Consider the following 25176-nt stretch of genomic DNA (forward strand, 5'->3'; position numbering starts at 1 on the left):
AACCACCTCTGTTTTGGTCTCACAGGACAGCTTTGAGATGGCGTTCAGACAGCTGTCAGTGGTTTTTTAGTCGAGTGATTATCTGAGAAATTGTGGATGTGCCTGGACATACCAGAACATGTCCCGTGAGGCTTCATCACGGTGTTGCTTTGCGCGATGCGGCACCGCCGCAACGAGCAAAGCCTCCGCTCCTCTTTCCATGACAAAAACTCCTGTAACAGTGGAATGTGCCGTTCATTTCCAAACTGGACGCTGTGTTTTATCCGGGATGTCATCTGGCTAGCATACGAATTGTGAAAAGACGTGGACATCAGCACTTTTTTGGCACATTGAGACAGACGTGCGGAAAAATTCCGCGCGTCACGACGGTGCCGCATGGCGCAAAGCAACGCCGTGATGAAGCCTCACAGGACATGTTCTGGCATGTCCAGGCACATCCACAATTTCTTGGATAATCACTCGACTGAAAAACCACAGACAGCTGTCTGAACGCCATCTCAAAGCCATCCTGTGAGACCAAAACGGAGGTGGTTTTGTCTCGTTCCAGCAGCGAATCCATCGTGATGCGCGAAGCCTCCGCTCGGCTTTCCATGACAAAATCTCTTGTTAAAAGTGAAATCTGCCAGAAAATGGTTGATGTCCAGCTCTTGTGATAACCAGAGAAAGTGCACACGATGGTCACGGATCCATACAGCCAATACGTTTAGAAATGAAATGGTCGTTCAGCCTGTCGATGGCGGCTTCGGAGCGCGGCGCACCACCAGTCGCTCTGGGCCTGTTGTGTGGGCCGCCGAAGAGGAGGTACTGCTGGCCCACCACCACAAGATGGTGCCCTGCTTGAAGTGCGGGCTTCAAGCACGAGAGGGTGTCGGAGCGACCAGGAGTGACAGCTGTCACACATCATCCGTACCAGCTGTCACTCATCCACTACTCATCACCACCACCATAAAGGCCGGACTGCAACTCCACCTCCCCGCCGAGAAATCAGCTACCATTCAGGTAATTTTCTCTGCTGACTCAAAACATTGAGTAATAATCTGTACTTCTTTGCAGCCGTTTTCCTGTGGTGTGTCCTTATCTGTGGGATTGGCGTTTGGTGTGATCAGCGACGGCTTCGTCTCACACCCCAAACCAGATAAGTGGTTAAACAGGAGCTGCACGAGTGTGTGATTGGAGGTGGAGGTGCTCCCTCCTACTAAACACTGACTGTGGGATTACTGAGTGTGCGAACTCACACTCATCAGGACTGTCTCTGTTTTCTGCCAGCAGTACCGGGTCTGACTGCTGAAGACAGCGGCCACCTGGGGCGCAGGGCTTGGCGGCTCCGGTGTTCTTCAGCTCCGTTGGTGGTGGAAGCTGTGTGGGGATCCGGCTCTTCTCTCGCCAGGCGTCTTCTATCGTCGAGCCTGCCCACACGTCACCTGGTGTATGACTGACAGTCCACCATATTGTTATTGTCTGTACGTCGTTGTGCAATTCACAACATTAAATTGTTACTTTTGGCTTATCCATTGTCCGTTCATTAACGCCCCCTGGTCCGTGTCACGACACTTTCACAACAGGGCCGTCCTTAAAGCGACAGTAACACTCCGTAATCTCTTTGAAGCCCATAAAATTTTCACCAAAAAACATCTGAATTTCTCGAATGGTGTCCACTTGGATGTGCCTCACAGTTTCTGAAAAAATTTTGATGAAGCAAAGCGGCAGTCTCTGAGCCATTCCTAAACAATGAAAAAAAAGACGAGAGGGGTGGACCACTCCTCACTCAAAGCCTGCTCACAGGCACAGGCGAATGACGCAACCGACAGGCGTGAAAAAACTCACGCATGCGCACGAAGGTTCAAGCTTGTCTGACACAATCACACGTGATTCAAATCCATATGGTTTTTGAAAAAAATAATAAGGTCGGATACTTTTCTAACAGACCTCGTACATAAGTATTCATACCCTTTGCCATGAAGCTCAAATTTGAGCTCAGGTGCATCCTGTTTCCACTGATCATCCTTGAGATGTTTCAACACCTTAATTGGAGTCCACCTGTTGCCCCATTTTTTATGAAGGATGCAGTGCCAGCTACACAACGATCCCCTAAAATGTCATTTTCTGCAAGCAGAAGGACCGCCTATAATCTTGGATGCAATTTAGGGTCACGCGCAACATAAATAATAAATAAATTAGTGTAAAAGTGTTAATAAAGCTTTGTGTGGCTGCAATTATTTTGTAGCTTACTGATTTTAGCACATACACACACACACACACACACACACGACCCCCAATTGATCAAAACACAGTAACAGACTCTTCTGCTTGTACTTACAGGTGGTCCTACTTTTCCCACTTCACCCAGAAGTCCTCCAGGTCCAGGTGGCCCCTGTTTAAAGTTACATTTAGATTACTTGGAAGATTTTAATAACAACATAATTTTGATGAAGACTACCATAATTTAGACGTCACAAATATTAGCAAGTAGCAAAAGTGACTTACAGGGGGTCCATTTTGCCCAACGCCCTAAAGAGAGACACAGTATGTGTCAAATACAAATGAAAAATGTTCCAATAAAAAGTTTTTTTTTTTAATCTAAATGCGGTTTGATCCAAAATTAAACTCCAAATCTCTGGATATGATCTAATAAATATTTATAGTAAGAAGATATTTCATCATAAGTACCAAACTGTTAAAAAAAAAAAAAACTGACTCCACTTAACTCCACTTGACTCAGTCATCTTGTCAGCTTGACTGAGTCATGTCAATGTAAAGTGACAAGATGCATTATTGAAAGTGACACTTTGCATTGACATAACTGAGTCCAAGCAACAAGTTGACTTGACTGAATTAAATCAGTTTTTACAGTGTTCTTCTATTTCATTTCTTCCATTTGTTTGAATGAATGGCACATATTCACTGCAGCAAATGAACACTTCTGTCTGTTTTTTTGTGTGTGTGTGTTTTTTGTTTGCTTGTTTTGTTTTTTGTGGTGTGTGGGGGGTTCTGTTTTTAATATGTTAAACTTTCAATAAAATATGTTGCAAAAAAAATGAACACTTCTGTTGTAACTCACACTTCTTCCCCGCGGTCCAGGTTTTCCAGGTTCACCCTGAAGAACCAAGGAAATACACATTAGATAGATAGATAGATAGATAGATAGATAGATAGATAGATAGATAGATAGATAGATAGATAGATAGATAGATAGATAGATAGATAGATAGATAGATAGATAGATAGATAGATAGATAGATAGATAGATAGATAGATAGATAGATAGATAGATAGATAGATAGATAGATAGGACTGCAGTCAGATTTAAGTTTCCTGCAGCTTATCACATGACTGAGTTGGTCACACATGACCTCACAGTGTTTAGCCTAATGAGGTCTGATGTTGGGGCTTCATTCCCCACGGCGCTTACGCAGACACTTTCAGGATTAAGTCTGATTTGTCATGAAGAATTGGTTCATGCACTGCAGCTCTTCCTTCCAAAACACCAGACGGCCGTTTGGCACCATTTTCCTGACGGTGTCTGATACAGCTTTAAAAGTCACTCACTTTCTTTCCCGGGGGGCCGTCGGGCCCGACGTCTCCAATAGGGCCGATCGAACCCTGCAAAGAATTGTATGTGAGTTACATAGTGTTATATTGCATTATCATTACCATTGTGCGTACTGTTTGTCTGGTTGTGTTTGAAATTTTTTGTTTGTTTGTTTATTGATTAATTTATACTGTTTGTGCATGTTGTTTGCTATTGTAAGTATACGTATATGTGTATGTATGTATATGCATCTGTGGGTGTGTGTACATTTTATTTTTGTGGTAAAAGGGTAAGCTACACCCTTGCAGTCACACAGATTCACTGTTAAATTGTCCTATTTATGAGTTCTTAGTTATTATTGAGTCTGTGCGCCAAATAAATTCATTCATTCATTGTCATAGCATTAGTACTCTGCTGTGGGAGGAGTCACATGATGTATTAGAGCATTCAATCAGACGTCAGGGGGTTTGTATGAGGTCAACGCGGCAGTAAAACAGTGTTTCTGAACACAGCTTCCACCCGAGCGTAATTATTTGATCAGGCACAGAGGGAAATCAACACCAGGTCAAAGGTCACTGTAAGCTTAGTGGAGAGCAACATTCCTCAACAATCCTATTTCAAACAGAAATCCTTCGGCACGCTTTTCAACAGGAGGCGCCATCAGCCGCCAGCCAACAGAGGTGCTACTGTTCTCCACATCCTGATGCACACATCAAGTATGACAAAAGAACGCAAAAAATATAATAATTCAGTTAATAATAGCTTTTCACAACTGATAAGAGGTCACAAAACATTATGAAAGACTGTCAAAATCCACTGTTAATCACAAGTGTTACTTTACACGTCATCCTATAAACGGAACAAATGCGCAGCTTTTTTCCCTCAGTGCTGTTTTAAACTCTGAAGCGATCAAAACTTAATTATACTGAGTCCTGGGTTTGGATTTTTCTTCTTAAAATGATACATTTCAAAGTCATTTTCTGTTGATTTTATGAATTCCTGTTTTTTTTTTTTTTTACAGTTTGTCCATCGCAACCAGCTTACGTAGACAATAACTCAAAAACAATAACTGCTATCATCTTTGAACTTGCCAAATGAAAAAGATCAGATAATGTGGATGAACTGGATAGTTTGTGGTGTACTTTGGTGCACCAGCTCAATCACAAAAAGCATCTACATTATATCCCATAAATAATGTCTGCTACCTGCTGGATGGTTAGTGAATGTTGGGTGGATAATGGAAAACTGCAAATAGCTGTAATGCAGTTTACAAGCGGGTTGGCTGCTGAAACACTGAGCAATGCATGTCATCTGCTCATCTATGTGTTCTGTCCTTCACGTCACCATCAGCCAAAACGTTAAGAGAGCGCACGTAGGGAGAATCATCCTCCTCACTACACAGATACATATGTGTAGAAATGTACAAAAGACTAGGAAAGTCAAACCAGAATTCAAGGATAGAACGTGTGGCATGGGAATTTTTTGTCTGTACTGCAAATTTGTGACAGCGAACCCAAAACACCACTCAGGAACAGTTTGAAACCTTTAAAACACTTTTGTATCAAACACTGATCTGGAGTCTGCATGAAAAAGAAGACATCACATGCTGTGCTGCCACCTGCTGAACACTGGCACCTGCTGGAAGGTTCACAAATGTACATCCATATCAAACAGAATTTCATGCATAAAGGCTACAGTCGGGTTGCACAAGCACATGCCTTGATTGTTTGCGGAATTCTCTACGAAAACTGAAATTTGACAAGCTTGCGCTATAATAATATGCAGCTCAGTGGGACAATCATTCATTTTGTTGCATGTTGCACTTGCAGTAGCCAAACTTTAGCAAGAAAGATGTTTTTAAAAAGTAGAAAGGTAAATTAAGTATAACTTGTGGATATCAATGTACTCACATCATTTCCAGGCATTCCTGGTAATCCTGAAGAGCCAGGTCTTCCTACATCTCCATCAGGTCCCTAAAACAGTTTCCACATGAAAGCATAACTTATTCAACGTAGCCAGCGTATTCACCAAATTTTACACAAATGGGCATACGCTGGCTAAATCGCCAACATGTGACAGGCCCACAAATCTACAAACAGAGTAATTCAACACACAAATCTCAAATATATAAATTTATAGTTACGGGAAGACCGTCCTCGCCGTCATCTCCCCTTTCCCCCTGAAACACAGATATTTGTTTGTTTGGTTGTTTTTAGGGAATGCAACTAGTGAAGAATTTGCAAATAATTTGTCACTTGATATAGACATTGCTGGAGAACACACAGGACGTACATCAATGCCATCAGTTCCTGGGACACCTGCAGGTCCGGATGGGCCAACAGGTCCTTGGTTCCTCTAGTTTAGGAAAACAGTTATTATTATTATTACACTCAACAAAAATATAAAAAAAAATATAAAATTATTATTATTATTATTATTATTATTCCAAAAAGTGTATATATATATATATATATATATATATATATATATATATATATATATATATATACACACACACACACATACAAAATTAACATTATCTATGACTGATAGTACAATGATAATTTGAAAGAAAAAAGTGGAGCAGGTGCACAGAGCTATTTCTTCAAACATATGTAAATTTGTTATTTCTAATGTACAGCATTTTGCAAAACATTTTTTAAAGCCTGCACTAAATTGCTCACTTTACTCCTTATTCTGTAACAGTTATCAAACCTGATCAGCTGTTATTGCAAATAAATACATATTGCTCTTTCAAGAACAGACACACAGTAAAGACAAAAGAATGACATATGAAGTCTTACTTGTGCAAAGCAAACAAGGGCAAGCTGCAGGAGCAGCAGAAGAAGTGGCTGTTGGACGCCTGAGGCCAAATCCATGCTCTCCCCCAGGGCAGGACAGATGTAACTGGGGTCCTTTCTCTGGGATTTGTTTGGAGTGAAGGAGTCCAGGACCAAAGAACACAAATGAATCCGCCTCAGACATCTAGGCCGCCTGAGGTTCTGTGGACTTCAGCAGCTCATGTATATTCAAAAACGTCTGTCACAGTGATTGGAAGAGGCCCCGCGGGGCGGTGCCGCTCCAGAGACACAGCGGGTTTTTTAACCTCTACTGTGCTCCATCATTTTCGGTCATGTGCCAGTTTTCAGACTCAAGCAAATTAAATCATCATTTAACTCAGCAGTATTCTTATGCACAATTAACAAATGGGGCTATGTAACACCAAAAGTGGTTCATAGACAAATCAATTTTGGTGCTATGCTGTACATAAAGAGATGGAATGTGTGAGTTCATAGATTGATAATAACACACAACAATCAATTCAATTTACCTGTATGTATATAGCGCTAAATCACAATATAATTTGCTCCCAAGACATTTCACAAAGGTAAGATTGAATCTTACTAACCCCCCTGAGCAAGCATGTAGGCAACAATAGCAAAGAAAAACTCTCTTGAGCATTTTTGGAGTGTAGGAAGAAACCTCAAGCAGACCAGACTCCATCTGCTTTGGCCATACTAAAAAGAACTAAGATCAAATCAACAAAGTACAACAAAGGATTGTCAAACATGTCAAACAGAAGTGATGGAACTAAGCATCCAGTTAATTATAAAGTCCAGTGGGTGTTGGGACCCATAGTACATCACAGTGGTAAATTAACCCATTAACCCAAGGACTTGGGTCAACTGACAGTGTGTCATGTGCTCCCATATCTTTAAAAATCATGTGCACATCATGTTGTGGTAACACAGTTATGTGATCTGCAAAGTGCTCTTATTCACCAAAATATATATGTTTAACTTTTGTTTATTGGCTTATACACATGAAAAAAATTTATATCCACAAAGCCACATTTTTTTGTATAAAAGAAACATTTCAAATGAACTCTTTTCACCATAATTTTGAAAATCACTGCACATATTAAATGTCACAAGGGTGATACATGCCTTTAAATATAAAATTAATAATACTAGTGCATTCAATATTGTTACATTTCAACTTTTAATTTATTGGCTTACAAGATGCTCACATTTATTGTTTATGAGTTATTGCTAACACAATCTGGCTGAGATGGATGAACTGATTCGCCCACTGATCTACATTTTTGTTGTCCAAGAGCGATGATGTTACCAGCCCAGTGACTGAGAGGGAACCAGCACGGTGATGCATTGGAGTTATTGCAAATCCACAAAGGGTTCAAACCCTAATAACCCCAAACAAATGGAAGAAGGCAAAAGAAATTACTTTTGGGAGAACAAGGAGATACACAGTGTACCCAGTCACATCCATAGAAGCCTATCTTCAGAGTTGCCTGGATGTCTTGGTGGCTTCTCTCACTAGTCTCCTTCTTACATAATCACTCAGTTGTCTTGTCTTGTTTTGTTTGTTTGTTTTTTGTTGTTGTTGTTGTTGGTTTGTTGGTTTGATTGTTTTTGACAGTATTTGTGTGATATTTAAGAAGCACAAAATGCGGCAGAGCAAAGGGAGCAGCTTGCCCTGCATGAAAAAGTGTTACTAAACAAGCACAGCGGTCAACACACTGTTTCAAACATTGTGTGTGTGTGTGTGTGTGTGTGTGTGTGTGTGTGTGTGTGTGTGTGTGTGTGTGTGTGTGTGTGTGTGTGTGTGTGTGTGTGTGTGTGTGTGTGTGTGTGTGTGTGTGTGTGTGTGTACGTGCGAGTGTGCGCGTCCCTCTCCTGTCCAAACAGCACCTTGGAATTGGCACACATGAACTCTGATATACAGGGAAAGACATGGGCCATTGAGCACTTTAGTGGTAGAAGTAGTACAAATGGCAGCAGTAGTTAAGGGAAGAGACACATTTGTCCTGCAGAATTTAGCTAAACTTGGAACACACACAGTGCATCCAGAAAGTATTCACCACACTTCACTTTTTCACAGTTACAGCCTTTTTCCAAAATGGAGTAATAAATTCACCCCCCCACTCCCCCCACCCCTCATGATTACACACACAACACCCCATAAGGACAACATGAAAAAAGTTTGGGTTTTTTTTATTTTTGCAAATTTATTAAAAATAAAAACTAAGAACGTACATAAGTATTCAAATCAATACGTTGTTGATGCACCTTTGGGAGCAATTACAGCCTCAAGTCTTCTTTGAATATGATGCCACAGGCTTGGTGCACCTATCTTTGGACAGTTTTGTCCATTCCTCTTTGCAGCACCTCTCAAGTTCCATCAGGTTAAATAGGGCACGTCGGTCCACAATCATTTTCAGATCTCTCCAGAGATGTTCAATAGGATTCAGGTCTGGGCTCTGGCTGGGCCACTGAAGGACATTCAATGTTGTCCTGAAGCCACTCCTTTGATATCTTGGCTGTGTGCTCAGGGTCATTGTCCTTATGAAAGATGAACTGTTGTGTGGGCCGCTGAAGAGGAGGTACTGCTGGCCCACCACCACCAGAGGGCGCCCTGCCTGGAGTGCGGGCTCCAGGCACCAGAGGGCGCTGCCGCCTCACGAGAGCAGCCAGGGTGACAGCTGTCACCCATCACTGGACACAGCTGTTCCACTCAGCACGGAGGTATATCAGCAGGACGGCGTCTCCACCTCAGTGCCGAGATATCGCCTTGAGATAGAGGTAACATTCTCTGCAGCATATTCTGTGTTAATTGATAACACTTGTTAAACCTTTCAGGACAGCTGACTACCGCAGGCCGAGTGATTAGATAAGTACTCACCTTCCTGCTTTTTTTTGTGACGAGAGGTGGAGGCGGCTTCTCCCCTCTCCGTGTTATTGGGTGCAGCCGCATCCACACCTGTGTGTTTGTTGCTCTCTCTTGCCAGCAGTACCGGATCCGACGAGCGGAGGCAGTGGCCACCTGGGAATTCGGGACTTGGCGGTTCCAGTACTTCCAGGGTTCGGTGGCAGAGGAGATCTGGATGGTTCCGGTTTGACTTGGACGGACGTCTCCTACCTTCAAGCCTGCCCACACGACACCAGCAGAATTCGGCTTAACCCCAAATTGTTGATTGTTGTATTGGTTGTGCTCGTTTCACAATAGTAAAACTTGTTATTTATCTTCTCCATTGTCCGTTCATTTGCGCCCCCTGTTGTGGGTCCGTGTTCCTACACTTTCACAACAGGATATCTCGGCCAGCGTCATGGATCCCGAGGGGCGTCAACCGGCTGTTGAACGGCCAATGGAAGAACAGGGCGCGTCGGCGTCTTCGGGAGGGGTAATCGGTGAGTTGCAGCGGATCCTCACCGCTTTCACCACTCGGATGGATTTAATGGCCGAGCAGAACGTTCTCCTAAACCGCAGGGTGGAGGCTCTCGCCGCACAAGTGGAAGCACGCCCTTCGGGCGCCGCTGCGGCTTTCCCTCCCGAGGACCCTGCGCGTAATAGTGACGTTCCACTGGTCGTTCAACGGCCCCTCCCTCCGTCCCCAGAAGCATACATAAGCCCTCCAGAACCGTACGGAGGCTGTGTGGAGACGTGCGTGGATTTCCTTATGCAGTGTTCGCTCGTCTTCGCACAGCGTCCCGTGATGTACGCGACTGACGCTAGCAAAGTAGCTTATGTAATAAACCTGCTTCGCGGGGAGGCACGCGCTTGGGCTACAGCGCTCTGGGAGCAGAACTCACGGCTCCTTCATACATACGATGGGTTTGTGCGGGAGCTCAGAACGGTGTTCGATCACCCCAATAGAGGAGAGACCGCTTCAACCGTGCTACTGTCAATGAGACAGGGGCGTCGGAGCGCAGCTGCCTATGCAGTCACCTTCCGCATCGCGGCTGCGAGGTCCGGCTGGAATAGCACTGCCCTCCGCGCCGCCTTTGTAAACGGACTGTCACTGGTCCTAAAAGAGCACCTGGTGGCGAAGGACGAACCGCGGGATTTAGATGGGCTCATCGATCTAGTCATACGACTCGACAACCGGTTAGAAGAACGCCGTCGGGAACGAGGCGAAGGGCGTGGCCAGGCACACGTCGTTCCTCTCCCTTCCGGTTCCGACCGAGCTCCGCCCTCCCCACGCTCCCCTGTTCCTGCGCTCCGTGTGGCTACGGCTCCCCCTGCTGACGATGCTATGGACACGAGCAGGGCAACATTTCGGGCACCTGGAGCGCAAAGGAGGCGGGCCCACGGAGCTTGTTTTGTTTGTGGCTCTATTGAGCATCTTGCAAACGACTGCCCCGAGCGGTTAAACTCCAACGCCCGCCCCTAGAGACTGGGCCTGGGGTGGGCCAAAACATTCACGTGGGACACACCCACATTGCCACACGACTCCCAGTCACGATCCTATATGAGGATTCAACCCTGAAGGCCCCAGCACTGGTGGACACGGGCTCTGAGGGGAATCTGCTAGACAGTAGATGGGCCAGGGAGATAGGGCTCCCTCTGGTGGCTCTTACCTCGCCTGTACAGGTTCGGGCACTAGATGGCTCCCTACTCCCGCCGATCACGCATAAGACACCACCAGTAACTCTGGTGGTGTCAGGTAACCACCGGGAGGTGATCGAGTTCTTTGTGACTCAGGCCACCTCCCGTGTGGTTCTGGGTTTTCCCTGGATGTTGAAGCACAATCCCCGGATCGATTGGCCGTCCGGGGTAGTGGTACAGTGGAGCGAGACCTGCCATCGGGAGTGTCTAGGTTCCTCGGTTCCTCCTGGCTCCCAAGCTAAGGAGGAGGTCAGAGTCCCGCCCAATCTGAGGACGGTGCCGGCGGAGTACCACGGTCTTACGGACGTGTTCAGCAAGGATCTGGCTCTCACGCTTCCTCCGCACCGCCCGTATGATTGTGCCATTGATTTGGTGCCAGGCAGTGAGTTCCCGTCCAGTAGGCTGTACAACCTCTCACGGCCGGAGCGCGAATCAATGGAGACCTACATCCGGGACTCATTAGCTGCCGGGTTGATCCGGAATTCCACCTCTCCGATGGGTGCTGGTTTCTTTTTTGTGGGTAAAAAAGATGGCGGGCTTCGTCCATGCATTGATTACAGGGGGTTGAACGAAATCACGGTTCGCAACCGATACCCGTTGCCCTTATTGGATTCAGTGTTCACCCCCTTGCATGGAGCCAGGATTTTCACCAAGCTTGATCTTAGGAATGCGTACCATCTGGTTCGGATCCGGAAGGGAGATGAGTGGAAAACGGCGTTTAACACCCCGTTAGGTCATTTTGAGTACCTGGTCATGCCGTTCGGTCTCACTAATGCTCCCGCGACTTTCCAAGCGTTGGTAAACGATGTCTTGCGGGACTTCCTGCACCGGTTCATCTTCGTGTATCTAGACGATATACTCATCTTTTCCCCGGATCCTGAGACTCATGTCCGGCATGTCCGTCAGGTCCTACAGCGGTTGTTGGAGAATCGCTTGTTTGTGAAGGGCGAGAAGTGTGAGTTCCACCGCACGTCTTTGTCCTTCCTGGGGTTCATCATCTCCCCGAACTCCGTCGCTCCTGATCCGGCCAAGGTGGCGGCGGTGAGAGACTGGTCCCAACCCACAAGCCGTAGGAAGCTGCAACAGTTCCTCGGTTTTGCTAATTTCTACAGGAGGTTCATTAAGGGCTACAGTCAGGTAGTTAGCCCCCTGACAGCCCTGACCTCACCAAAAGTCCCCTTCACCTGGTCGGACCGGTGCGAAGCCGCGTTCAAGGAGTTGAAACGGCGCTTCTCGTCTGCACCCATTCTGGTGCAGCCCGATCCTAGCCACCAGTTAGTGGTTGAAGTGGACGCCTCGGACTCAGGGATAGGAGCGGTGCTCTCCCAGAGCGGGAAGACCGATAAGGTCCTTCACCCGTGTGCCTATTTTTCCCGCAGGTTGACCCCGGCCGAACGGAACTATGACGTCGGCAATCGAGAACTCCTTGCGGTGAAAGAGGCCCTCGAAGAGTGGAGACATCTGTTGGAGGGAACATCCGTGCCATTCACGGTTTTCACTGACCATCGGATGCTGGAGTACATCAGGACCGCCAAGCGGCTGAACCCCAGGCAAGCCCGCTGGTCACTGTTCTTTGGCCGTTTTGACTTCCGGATTACCTACCGTCCCGGGACCAGGAATCAGAGATCGGATGCATTGTCCCGGGTACACGAAGACGAAGTCAAGACGGAACCGTCGGATCCCCCGGATCCCATCATCCCGGAGTCCGCTATCGTGGCCGCCCTCACCTGGGACGTGGAGAAGACCGTCCGGGAGGCCCTGACCCGAGACCCGGACCCCGGAACCGGCCCAAAGAACAGACTCTACGTCCCACCGGAAGCCAGAGCTGCGGTGCTGGACTTCTGTCACGGTTCTAAGCTCTCCTGTCACCCTGGGGTGCGAAGGACCGTGGCAGTCGTCCGGCAGCGCTTCTGGTGGGCGTCCCTGGAGGCCGACGTCCGGGACTACGTCCAGGCCTGTACCACCTGCGCCAGGGGCAAGGCCGACCATCGAAAGACCTCAGGGCTGCTACAGCCGCTGCCCGTCCCACATCGCCCCTGGTCCCACATCGGCCTGGACTTTGTCACGGGTCTCCCGCTGTCCCAGGGAAACACCGTCGTCTTCACGATAGTGGACCGTTTCTCCAAGGCGGCCCACTTCGTGGCCCTCCCGAAGCTACCAACGGCCCAGGAGACAGCGGACCTCTTGGTCCACCACGTCGTCCGTCTGCATGGGATACCATCAGACATCGTCTCCGATCGCGGTCCCCAGTTTTCCTCGCATGTGTGGAGGAGCTTCTGCCGGGAACTGGGGGCCACGGTCAGCCTCTCGTCCGGGTATCACCCCCAGACCAACGGGCAAGCAGAGCGGGCCAACCAAGAACTGGAGCAGACACTACGCTGTGTGACAGCCGCGCACCCGACGGCCTGGAGTACCCACCTGGCCTGGATCGAGTACGCCCACAACAGTCAAGTGTCGTCAGCCACCGGCCTCTCCCCTTTTGAGGTGTGCTTGGGGTATCAGCCCCCCTTGTTTCCGGTGGTTGAGGGAGAGGTCGGTGTGCCCTCGGTCCAGGCCCACCTACGGAAGTGCCGTCGGGTGTGGCGCGCCGCTCGTTCTGCTTTGTTGAAGGCCCGGACGAGGGCGAAGACACATGCAGACCGGCGACGGGCCCCGGCCCCTACGTATCGTCCTGGGCAGGAGGTGTGGTTATCCACCAAGGACATTCCTCTACAAGTGGACTCCCCAAAACTCCAGGAACGATACATCGGACCCTTCAAGATCCTTAAAGTCATCAACCCCGCCGCAGTGAGGCTCCAGCTCCCGGCCTCACTGCGGATCCATCCAGTATTTCATGTTTCCCGGATAAAACCCCATCACACCTCACCCCTCTGCGCCCCGGGTCCGGCACCACCTCCTGCCCGGATCATCGACGGGGAACCGGCTTGGACAGTGCGCCGGCTCCTTGACGTCCGTGGAATGGGTCGGGGTTTTCAGTACCTGGTGGACTGGGAGGGGTACGGTCCCGAAGAACGCTCCTGGGTGAAGAAGGGCTTCATCCTGGACCCGGCCCTCCTGGCCGACTTCTACCGTCGCCATCCGGACAAGCCCGGTCGTGCGCCAGGAGGCGCCCGTTGAGGGGGGGGTCCTGTTGTGTGGGCCGCTGAAGAGGAGGTACTGCTGGCCCACCACCACCAGAGGGCGCCCTGCCTGGAGTGCGGGCTCCAGGCACCAGAGGGCGCTGCCGCCTCACGAGAGCAGCCAGGGTGACAGCTGTCACCCATCACTGGACACAGCTGTTCCACTCAGCACGGAGGTATATCAGCAGGACGGCGTCTCCACCTCAGTGCCGAGATATCGCCTTGAGATAGAGGTAACATTCTCTGCAGCATATTCTGTGTTAATTGATAACACTTGTTAAACCTTTCAGGACAGCTGACTACCGCAGGCCGAGTGATTAGATAAGTACTCACCTTCCTGCTTTTTTTTGTGACGAGAGGTGGAGGCGGCTTCTCCCCTCTCCGTGTTATTGGGTGCAGCCGCATCCACACCTGTGTGTTTGTTGCTCTCTCTTGCCAGCAGTACCGGATCCGACGAGCGGAGGCAGTGGCCACCTGGGAATTCGGGACTTGGCGGTTCCAGTACTTCCAGGGTTCGGTGGCAGAGGAGATCTGGATGGTTCCGGTTCGACTTGGACGGACGTCTCCTACCTTCGAGCCTGCCCACACGACACCAGCAGAATTCGGCTTAACCCCAAATTGTTGATTGTTGTATTGGTTGTGCTCGTTTCACAATAGTAAAACTTGTTATTTATCTTCTCCATTGTCCGTTCATTTGCGCCCCCTGTTGTGGGTCCGTGTTCCTACACTTTCACAACATGAACAGTCATTCTAGTCTGAGGTCAAGAGCACTCTGGAGCAGGTTTTCATCCAGGATGTCTCTGTACATTGCTACATTCATCTTTCCCTCAATCCTGACTAGTCTCCCAGTTGGTACCACTGAAAAACATCCCCACAGCATGATGGGGAGGTGATTGTCTAGTGGTTAAGTGTTGGGCTTGAGACCCGAGGATCCTCAGTTCAAATCCTAGCCTGACCAGAAAATCACTAAGGGCCCTTGAGCAAGGTCCTTAATCCCCTAGTAACTCCTGGTGTGGAGTGAGTACCTTGTATGGCAGCGCTTAGTTTTATTTATTTAATTTATTTCATCTATTTTGGAATAAGGCTGTAACGTAACAAAATGGGGAAAAGGTGCAGTGTTCAGGGTTGGGTAGGATTACTTTGAAATGTAATCCAAAAGTAATCAGATTACAAGTAATCCAAGTGTATGTACATACGTACATGTAATCCACATGTATTCTTTCAAAGTAATCCTACCCAACCTTGAGTGTTGTGAACACTTTCCAGATGCACTATATACTGTGACATACGGGGAGTGACATAGGCTATTGAGCACTTTAGTAGTAGTAGTAGTACTAGTAGTAATAGCAGCTGTCTCTTCTTGGGGCAGCTTTAGTCGCGACCTAACAGTTCTCCAGAATCCAGGATAGGTGGGAGGTGATAGCTTTGTTGGTGAACACAGAGATTTCATTTCAGTCTCTGAATCATACCCACCCTGTGGCTGATAATCAGTTAGTTACCATAATAAGCAAATAAAGTGATGTCATAATGTGTTGTCGACATGCTGTCAATATGCATGTAAGTCCATTCTAATAAACTGTAACCTGTGTAGAAATTGCACCTTATATCCTTGACATCAATCAAACCATGTATTTTAATCATAAAAAGTTACATTTACAAAGTAGAGTTTGAATATGTGTGTGGGGTGAGGGTGGAGATGAGGTCTGACTGATGATCTGCAAGGTCCACCTCAGCCACAAGATGGCGCTCTTTATTCGTCTAACTATTTAGACACCTTGTTGGTGTTATGTTGGGAAGTGCTACTTTGACCTTGTATTGATTGTGAAGTTGGTCTACTCATTGAGAAACTGGCTGAGGAAATGAACTTGCAGCTTTTTAGTGCCTCTTCTTACCAGCTCAACACTGTGGAAGTGGGACATGATGTTAATATAAAATCCAGAGTGTACAAGAACAGAAAAGATTCAGTGCAAAATAATCTCAGATCAGAAGTCTTTGGTCTAATTTTGTAGTGCGCTTTGACAAGCTGCTAGTCATAAAATGCTTGCTGCGAATTGCCATAAAACACAGTATATGTGCATGATACTGTGCAGGTTTTCTGCTCTACAGATTAATGATGTGCAAACAGTGATGTGACATAGAATATGCCATGAATGCACATCAAGAAGCAATTTGAAAGCAGCCTGTAGGTTTTTGTGAATCCACCTGGGAATCGATCCTTGCTGACAATGATGTGAGGGCACATGAAATGTTCCTCATGAAAGCATGAAAATCACACACCTGTGAGATGGAAACAGAAAGCAGGCAATGAGATGAGAAAAATGTGTGCATGCCCAAGTGTCGCTTGAAAGAATAAGAGCTCAGTGTTTGCAAAGCCAGGCCACTGTCTTGAATAAATATTAGACTATCTCTGATTATTTGAGTTTTCCCGTCTGACACAACAGCTCTGTAGCTGCCTCTTATCACACATTCTTTGTTTCTTTAGTTTATCCATGAAAGCAGGGTGTCCTTCCTTTCTCCTCTTTCAATGTACAATGTCACAGCATCACACTGCATGCTGCCTCGGACATCAGTGCATTTACACATTATCATTTAGTACAATATACATACAGTACAGTGCAAAGGGTTTAGGCATCCTAAACCTTACTAAAAGGTAGTGGTTGATTTTTTATTTTATTTTATTTTAGCAGATATTCTCATTTGAAATCTCAAAAATAAAAGAAATAAATGTAAAAAATCACATTTTCAAACAAAAAATTAATTTGTTGTATTTCAGCTAGTTTGTGACAACACAAAGACAGCTGACATTGATTATTAAAAAAAAAAGATTGGTTAACAAAAGTGAGACTACAGTGCATCTGTAAAGTATTCACAGTGCTTCACTTTTTCCACATTTTGTTATGCTACTGCCTTATTCCAAAATGGAATAAATATTTTTCCCTCAAGATTCTACACACAATACCCCATAATTTCTTAGTTTCTTAGATTAGTTTTTTATTTTTAAGACATTTGCAAAAATTAAAAAATAAAAATTAATGTAGTCATTATGGGGTGTTGTGGGTAGAATTTTGAGGGAAATAATGAATTTACTCCATTTTTTGAATAATGCTGTAACATAACAAAATTTGGAAAGAGTGAAGTGCTGTGAATACTTTCCAAATGCACCGTATAACTATAAAACCCATAACTTCTTCAAAGTTATCGTGAGTGTCTTGGTGGCTTCCCTCACTAGTGATCTTAGTGCACGTTCCCTGAGGATCAGTTTGGGGTCCAAAAAACTGTTCCTTCTGTGCACAAATAACATATGTTGAGTGTCCAAACTTTAAAATTTATTTTGTTTGCTGATGACATGACCATTTTTGCCTCTGGAGAGAATTTGCAGCAGCTTTTGAGCGATAGCACAACAGAAATGAATAAATTAAAAACGTGGTTTGATAAAAATAAATTAAACAAAAAATAAATAAACAAAGCAAAATCGATGTTATTTGAAAGTCATGGTATAGCTGCAGAGGTGCAAATCAAAATAGAAAATGTTATTACTGAGAGAGTGTTGTGTGGGCTGCTGAAGAGGAGGTACTGCTGGCCCACCACCACCAGAGGGCGCCCTGTCTGGAGTGCGGGCTACAGGCACCAGAGGGCGCTGCCGCCTTACGAGAGCAGTCAGGGTGACAGCTGTCACCCATTAATGGACACAGCTGACTCCACTCAGCACGGAGGTATATCATCAGGACGGCGTCTCCACCTCAGTGCCGAGATATCGCCTTAAGATTGAGGTAACGTTCTCTGCACGCATATTCTGCATAACCAGATAAGACTTGTTAAACCTTTTCAGGACAGCTGACTACTGAAAGCTAATTACTTGGATAAGTACTCACCTTCCTGCTGTATAGTGACAAGAGGTGGAGGCGGCTTCTCCCCTCTCCGTTTACTGGGTGCTGTCGCATCCACACCTGTGTGTTTGTTGCTCTCTCCCGCCAGCAGTACCGGATCCGACGAGCAGAGGCAGTGGCCACCTGGGAATTCGGGACTTGGCGGTTCCAGTACTCCCAGGGTTCGGTGGCAGAGGAGATCTGGGTGGTTCCGGTTCGACTGGGACGGACGTCTCCTACCTTCGAGCCTGCCCACACGACACCAGCGGATTTCGACCTAAACCCCAAATTATTGATTGTTGTATTAGTTGTGCTCGTTTCACAACAGTAAAACTTGTTATTCACCTTTCTCCATTGTCCGTTCATTTGCGCCCCCTGTTGTGGGTCCGTGTACCTACACTTTCACAACAGGATATCTCGGCCAGCGTCATGGATCCCGAGGGGCGTCAACCGGCTGTTGAACGGCCAATGGAAGAACAGGGCGCGACGGCGTCTTCGGGAGGGGTAATCGGTGAGTTGCAGCGGATCCTCACCGCTTTCACCACTCGGATCGATTTAATGACCGAGCAACACGTTCTCCTAAACCGCAGGGTGGAGGCTCTCGCCGCACAAGTGGAAGCGCGCCCTCCGGGCGCCGCTGCGGCTCTCCCTCCCGAGGACCCTGCGCGTGATAGCGACGTTCCACTGGTCGTTCAACGGTCCCTTCCTCCGTCCCCAGAAGCTTACATAAGCCCTCCAGAACCGTACGGAGGCTGTGTGGAGACGTGCGCGGATTTTTTGATGCAGTGTTCGCTCGTCTTCGCACAGCGTCCCGTGATGTACGCGACTGACGCTAGCAAAGTAGCTTATGTAATAAACCTGCTTCGCGGGGAGGCACGCGCTTGGGCTACAGCGCTCTGGGAGCAGAACTCACGGCTCCTTCATACTTACGATGGGTTTGTGCGGGAGCTCAGAACGGTGTTCGATCATCCCAACAGAGGAGAGACCGCTTCAACCGCGCTACTGTCAATAAGACAGGGGCGTCGGAGCGCAGCTGCCTATGCAGTCGCCTTCCGCATCGCGGCGGCGAGATCCGGCTGGAATAGCACTGCCCTCCACGCCGCCTTTGTAAATGGACTGTCACTGGTCCTAAAAGAGCACCTGGTGGCGAAGGACGAACCGCGGGATTTAGATGGGCTCATCGATCTAGTCATACGACTCGACAACCGGCTAGAGGAACGCCGTCGGGAACGAGGCGAAGGGCGTGGCCAGGCACGCGTCGTCCCTCTCCCTTCCGGTTCCGACCGAGCTCCGCCCTCCCCACGCTCCTCTGTTCCTGCGCTCCGTGCGCCTACGGCTCCCCCTGCTGACGAAGCTATGGACACGAGCAGGGCAACATTTAGGGCACCTGGAGCACAAAGGAGGCGGGCCTACGGAGCTTGTTATGTTTGTAGCTCGAGTGAGCATCTCGCAAGCGACTGCCCCGAGCAGTTAAACTCCAACGCCCGCCCCTAGAGACTGGGCCAGGGGTGGGCCGAAACATTCACGTGGGACACACCCACATTGCTACACGACTCCCAGTCACGATCCTGTTTGAGGATTCAACCCTGAAGGCCCCAGCACTGGTGGACACGGGCTCTGAAGGGAATCTGCTAGACAGTAGATGGGCCAGGGAGATAGGGCTCCCTCTGGTGGCTCTTACCTCGCCTGTGCAGGTTCGGGCACTAGATGGCTCCCTACTCCCACCAATCACGCATAAGACACCACCTGTAACTCTGGTGGTGTCAGGTAACCACCGGGAGGTGATCGAGTTCTTTGTGACTCAGGCCACCTCCCGTGTGGTTTTGGGTTTTCCCTGGATGCTAAAGCACAATCCCCGGATCGATTGGCCGTCCGGGGTAGTGGTTCAGTGGAGCGAAACCTGCCATCGGGAGTGTCTAGGTTCCTCGGTTCCTCCCGGCTCCCAAGCTAAGGAGGAGGTCCGAGTCCCGCCCAATCTGAAGGCGGTGCCGGCGGAGTACCATGACCTCGCTGACGTGTTCAGCAAGGATCTGGCTCTCACGCTTCCTCCCCACCGCCCGTATGATTGTGCCATTGATTTGGTTCCAGGCAGTGAGTTCCCGTCCAGTAGGCTGTACAACCTCTCACGGCCGGAGCGTGAGTCAATGGAGACCTACATCCGGGACTCATTAGCTGCCAGGTTGATCCGGAATTCCACCTCTCCGATGGGTGCTGGTTTCTTTTTTGTGGGTAAAAAGGATGGCGGGCTTCGTCCATGCATTGATTATAGGGGGTTGAACGAAATCACGGTTCGCAATCGATACCCGTTGCCCTTGTTGGATTCAGTGTTCACCCCCTTGCATGGAGCCAAAATCTTCACCAAGCTTGATCTTAGGAATGCGTATCATTTGGTTCGGATCCGGAAGGGAGACGAATGGAAGACGGCATTTAACACCCCGTTAGGTCATTTTGAGTACCTGGTCATGCCGTTCGGTCTCACTAATGCTCCCGCGACTTTCCAAGCGTTGGTAAACGATGTCTTGCGGGACTTCCTGCACCGGTTCGTCTTCGTATATCTAGACGATATCCTCATCTTTTCTCCGGATCCTGAGACTCATGTCCGGCATGTCCGTCAGGTCCTGCAGCGGTTGTTGGAGAACCGCCTGTTTGTGAAGGGCGAGAAGTGTGAATTCCACCGCACTTCTTTGTCCTTCCTGGGGTTTATCATCTCCTCCAACTCCGTCGCCCCTGATCCGGCCAAGGTTGCGGCGGTGAGAGATTGGCCCCAACCCACAAGCCGTAGGAAGCTGCAACAGTTCCTCGGCTTTGCTAATTTCTACAGGAGGTTCATTAAGGGCTACAGTCAGGTAGTTAGCCCCCTGACAGCCCTGACCTCTCCAAAAGTCCCCTTCACCTGGTCGGATCGGTGCGAAGCCGCGTTCAAGGAGTTGAAACGGCGCTTTTCGTCTGCACCAGTTCTGGTGCAGCCCGATCCTAGCCGCCAGTTAGTGGTTGAAGTGGATGCCTCGGACTCAGGGATAGGAGCGGTGCTCTCCCAGAGCGGGAAGACCGATAAGGTCCTTCACCCGTGTGCCTATTTTTCCCGCAGGTTGACCCCCGCTGAACGGAACTATGACGTCGGCAATCGGGAACTCCTTGCTGTGAAAGAGGCCCTCGAAGAGTGGAGACATCTGTTGGAGGGAACAGCCATGCCATTCACGGTTTTCACTGACCATCGGAACCTGGAGTACATCAGGACCGCCAAGCGGCTGAACCCCAGGCAAGCCCGCTGGTCACTGTTCTTTGGCCGTTTTGACTTCCGGATTACCTACCGTCCCGGGACCAAGAATCAAAGATTGGATGCATTGTCCCGGGTGCACGAAGATGAAGTCAAAACGGAACCGTCGGATCCCCCGGATCCCATCATCCCGGAGTCCGCTATCGTGGCCGCCCTCACCTGGGACGTGGAGAAGACCGTCCGGGAGGCCCTGACCCGTGACCCGGACCCCAGAAACGGACCAAAGAACAGACTATACGTCCCACCAGAAGCTAGGGTTGCAGTCCTGGACTTCTGTCACGGTTCTAAGCTCTCCTGTCACCCTGGGGTGCGAAGGACCGTGACAGTCGTCCGGCAACGCTTCTGGTGGGCATCCCTGGAGGCCGACGTCCGGGACTACGTCCAGGCCTGTACCACCTGCGCCAGGGGCAAGGCCGACCACAGAAAGACGTCAGGGCTGCTACAGCCACTGCCCGTGCCTCATTGCCCCTGGTCCCACATCGGCCTGGACTTTGTCACGGGTCTCCCGCCGTCCCAGGGAAACACCGTCATCTTCACGATAGTGGACCGTTTCTCCAAGGCGGCCCACTTCGTGGCCCTCCTGAAGCTCCCAACGGCCCAGGAGACAGCGGACCTCCTGGTCCACCACGTCGTCCGTCTGCATGGAATACCATCAGACATCGTCTCCGATCGCGGTCCCCAGTTCACCTCACACGTTTGGAGGAGCTTCTGCCGGGAACTGGGGGCCACGGTCAGCCGTTCGTCCGGGTATCACCCCCAGACCAACGGGCAAGCAGAGCGGGCCAACCAAGAATTGGAGCAGACACTACGCTGTGTGACAGCCGCGCACCCGACGGCCTGGAGTACCCACCTGGCCTGGATCGAGTACGCCCACAACAGCCAAGTGTCATCAGCCACCGGCCTCTCCCCGTTTGAGGTGTGCTTGGGGTATCAGCCCCCCTTGTTTCCGGTGGTCGAGGGAGAGGTCGGTGTGCCCTCGGTCCAGGCCCACCTACGGAAGTGCCGTCGGGTGTGGCGTGCCGCCCGCTCTGCTTTGTTGAAGGCCCGGACGAGGGCGAAGAAACATGCAGACCGGCGGCGGGCCCCGGCCCCCAAGTATCGTCCTGGGCAGGAAGTGTGGTTGTCCACCAAGGACATTCCCCTTCAAGTGGACTCCCCCAAACTCCAAGAACGATACATCGGTCCCTTCAAAGTCCTCAAAGTCATCAATCCCGCCGCAGTGAGGCTCCAGCTTCCGGCCTCGCTGCGGATTCATCCAGTGTTTCATGTCTCCCGGATAAAACCCCATCACACCTCACCCCTCTGCACCCCGGGTCCGGCACCACCTCCTGCCCGGATCATCGACGGGGAACCGGCTTGGACCGTGCGCCGGCTCCTCGACGTCCGTCGAATGGGCCGGGGTTTTCAGTACCTGGTGGACTGGGAGGGGTACGGCCCCGAAGAACGCTCCTGGGTGAAGAAGGGCTTCATCCTGGACCCGGCCCTCCTGGCCGACTTCTACCGTCGCCATCCGGACAAGCCTGGTCGTGCGCCAGGAGGCGCCCGTTGAGGGGGGGTCCTGTTGTGTGGGCCGCTGAAGAGGAGGTACTGCTGGCCCACCACCACCAGAGGGCGCCCTGTCTGGAGTGCGGGCTACAGGCACCAGAGGGCGCTGCCGCCTTACGAGAGCAGTCAGGGTGACAGCTGTCACCCATTAATGGACACAGCTGACTCCACTCAGCACGGAGGTATATCATCAGGACGGCGTCTCCACCTCAGTGCCGAGATATCGCCTTAAGATTGAGGTAACGTTCTCTGCACGCATATTCTGCATAACCAGATAAGACTTGTTAAACCTTTTCAGGACAGCTGACTACTGAAAGCTAATTACTTGGATAAGTACTCACCTTCCTGCTGTATAGTGACAAGAGGTGGAGGCGGCTTCTCCCCTCTCCGTTTACTGGGTGCTGTCGCAACCACACCTGTGTGTTTGTTGCTCTCTCCCGCCAGCAGTACCGGATCCGACGAGCGGAGGCAGTGGCCACCTGGGAATTCGGGACTTGGCGGTTCCAGTACTCCCAGGGTTCGGTGGCAGAGGAGATCTGGGTGGTTCCGGTTCGACTGGGACGGACGTCTCCTACCTTCGAGCCTGCCCACACGACACCAGCGGATTTCGACCTAAACCCCAAATTATTGATTGTTGTATTAGTTGTGCTCGTTTCACAACAGTAAAACTTGTTATTCACCTTTCTCCATTGTCCGTTCATTACGCCCCCTGTTGTGGGTCCGTGTACCTACACTTTCACAACAGAGTGTATGAAAATAAATTTCTGGGGGTGATATTAGACCACAACATCAGATGGAAATCCCACATAATATAGCTAAATTTAAAAACAGCACAGGTAATCTATAAAACAAAAAATAATTTAATTCTGGGCAATCTTCAAAAAAAAATATTTTGTGACAGGGAGCGTGGTTATAATTTAAGAAGTGTTGAACTTTTAAAAGCACTATGTTTGCACAGCAATGAGGACTATGTGTATTTCAGTTTGTTTTGGGGTTTGTGGAACAGGCTGAATGAAGAATTACAGTGAAGCACTAATACAGAGCACTTAAAAAAAAATGTACAGAGGAACACTTTAAGAACGTATGCAGACCAGTAGATTTTTGTTCAGCAATCAGAGATGGTTATGTATAGATAAAATTTTGTTGATTGTTTATAAAATTGTTTTTATTTAATTATTATGTATTTTGTGCATTATTTATTTTTCGACACTGGGTGGGTATTGGACTGTAAATACCCTGGATTTGTGTGGTGATGTAATTGAGTTGTCATTTATTTTAATATGATTAGTGAGAAGTGGGTAGGAGTTTACTTCTTCCTACTCTTTTTCAAGCCTTGTTTCGTAGTTGACATATTTTTTTTCTTGTGGATTATTATTATTATTATCATTATTATTGTTGTATTTTTCCTTTGTTAAAAATAAACTTCATTCATTCACTCACAGTCCCTCTGTTTTTGAGAACTTCATACTTTACTGTTGAAAGATTTACCATAACATACTGATACGGTACCATATTGTTTGTGCTCGTTAATAAATAATGTAAATGAAGTCCAAAGAGAGTCAGTTAATTGGAACTGCTCAAGTATCCATTCCCCTGAGCTTTCTAAAGATAACTGGCTGTAAAAGTGATGATTTAGTTGTGTTACACTAAGCTGCACTGAAATGCGTAAAAGCCCAAGGGTATGTAGACTTTTTATATCCACTGTATCTTTAATTCCATTGCATTTTTGGACGATACATTGGCCAGTGGGAAACTGAATTAGGGCTTGTAGAATGTGTTACATTTTTTTGATTGTTTTAACTGTAACAATATTTTAATTTTTTAGTTATTGTAAAAATAAAAACAACATAAACACACACACACACACACACACAAACAAACAAAGAAAAAAAACATTGTTCACTGTTTAGTGTTTGGGTACTCTGGCAAAATAATTTCCTTTGGGATAAATAAAGTTGATCTTATCTTATTGTTGTTGGTAGTTATTATTATTATTATTATTATTGCTGTTGTTTTTATTTGGTAAATATAAAATGAAACAAATACCAGAATTCCACAAATAAGTTGTCACAGACTTATTGTTACTGAGGCCAATAATAATAATAATAATAATATTGTTGCTATTGTTGTGTAATGAAACACGTATTATTATTATTATTATCATCATCATCATTATTATTGCTGTTGTTTTTATTTAGTAAATACAATATGAAACAATAAATACCAGAATTCCACAAAAAAGCTGTTACAGACTTATTGTTACTGAGGCCAATAATAATAATAATAATAATAATAATGTTGCTGTTGTTGTGTAATGAAACACGTATTATTATTATTATTATTATTATTATTATCATCATCGCCATCATCATAATCATTGCTGTTGTTTTTATTTGGTAAATATAATATGAAACAATAAATACCAGAATTCCA

The 25176-nt window shown here is 47.9% G+C and overlaps 1 protein-coding gene across 1 annotated transcript in view; it reads right to left on the reverse strand.

The window, feature by feature from the left end:
- The window catches only part of col9a1b (collagen, type IX, alpha 1b), a 44684-nt gene extending 38154 nt beyond the window's left edge, over positions 1-6530 (reverse strand). The window contains exons 1-8 of the mRNA XM_034185547.1: positions 6334-6530; positions 5822-5884; positions 5673-5708; positions 5440-5502; positions 3547-3600; positions 3059-3094; positions 2485-2508; positions 2318-2371 (exon numbers count right to left, since the gene is read on the reverse strand). Of these exons, the coding sequence (XP_034041438.1) occupies positions 2318-2371; positions 2485-2508; positions 3059-3094; positions 3547-3600; positions 5440-5502; positions 5673-5708; positions 5822-5884; positions 6334-6408 (405 nt within the window). The 5' untranslated portion in view covers positions 6409-6530. The remainder of the gene's footprint in view (positions 1-2317; positions 2372-2484; positions 2509-3058; positions 3095-3546; positions 3601-5439; positions 5503-5672; positions 5709-5821; positions 5885-6333) is intronic.
- Positions 6531-25176: the final 18646 nt, after the last annotated feature.

Source organism: Thalassophryne amazonica, chromosome 13 (genome assembly GCF_902500255.1).
Source record: "Thalassophryne amazonica chromosome 13, fThaAma1.1, whole genome shotgun sequence".
Classification (NCBI taxonomy): Eukaryota; Metazoa; Chordata; class Actinopteri; order Batrachoidiformes; family Batrachoididae; genus Thalassophryne; species Thalassophryne amazonica.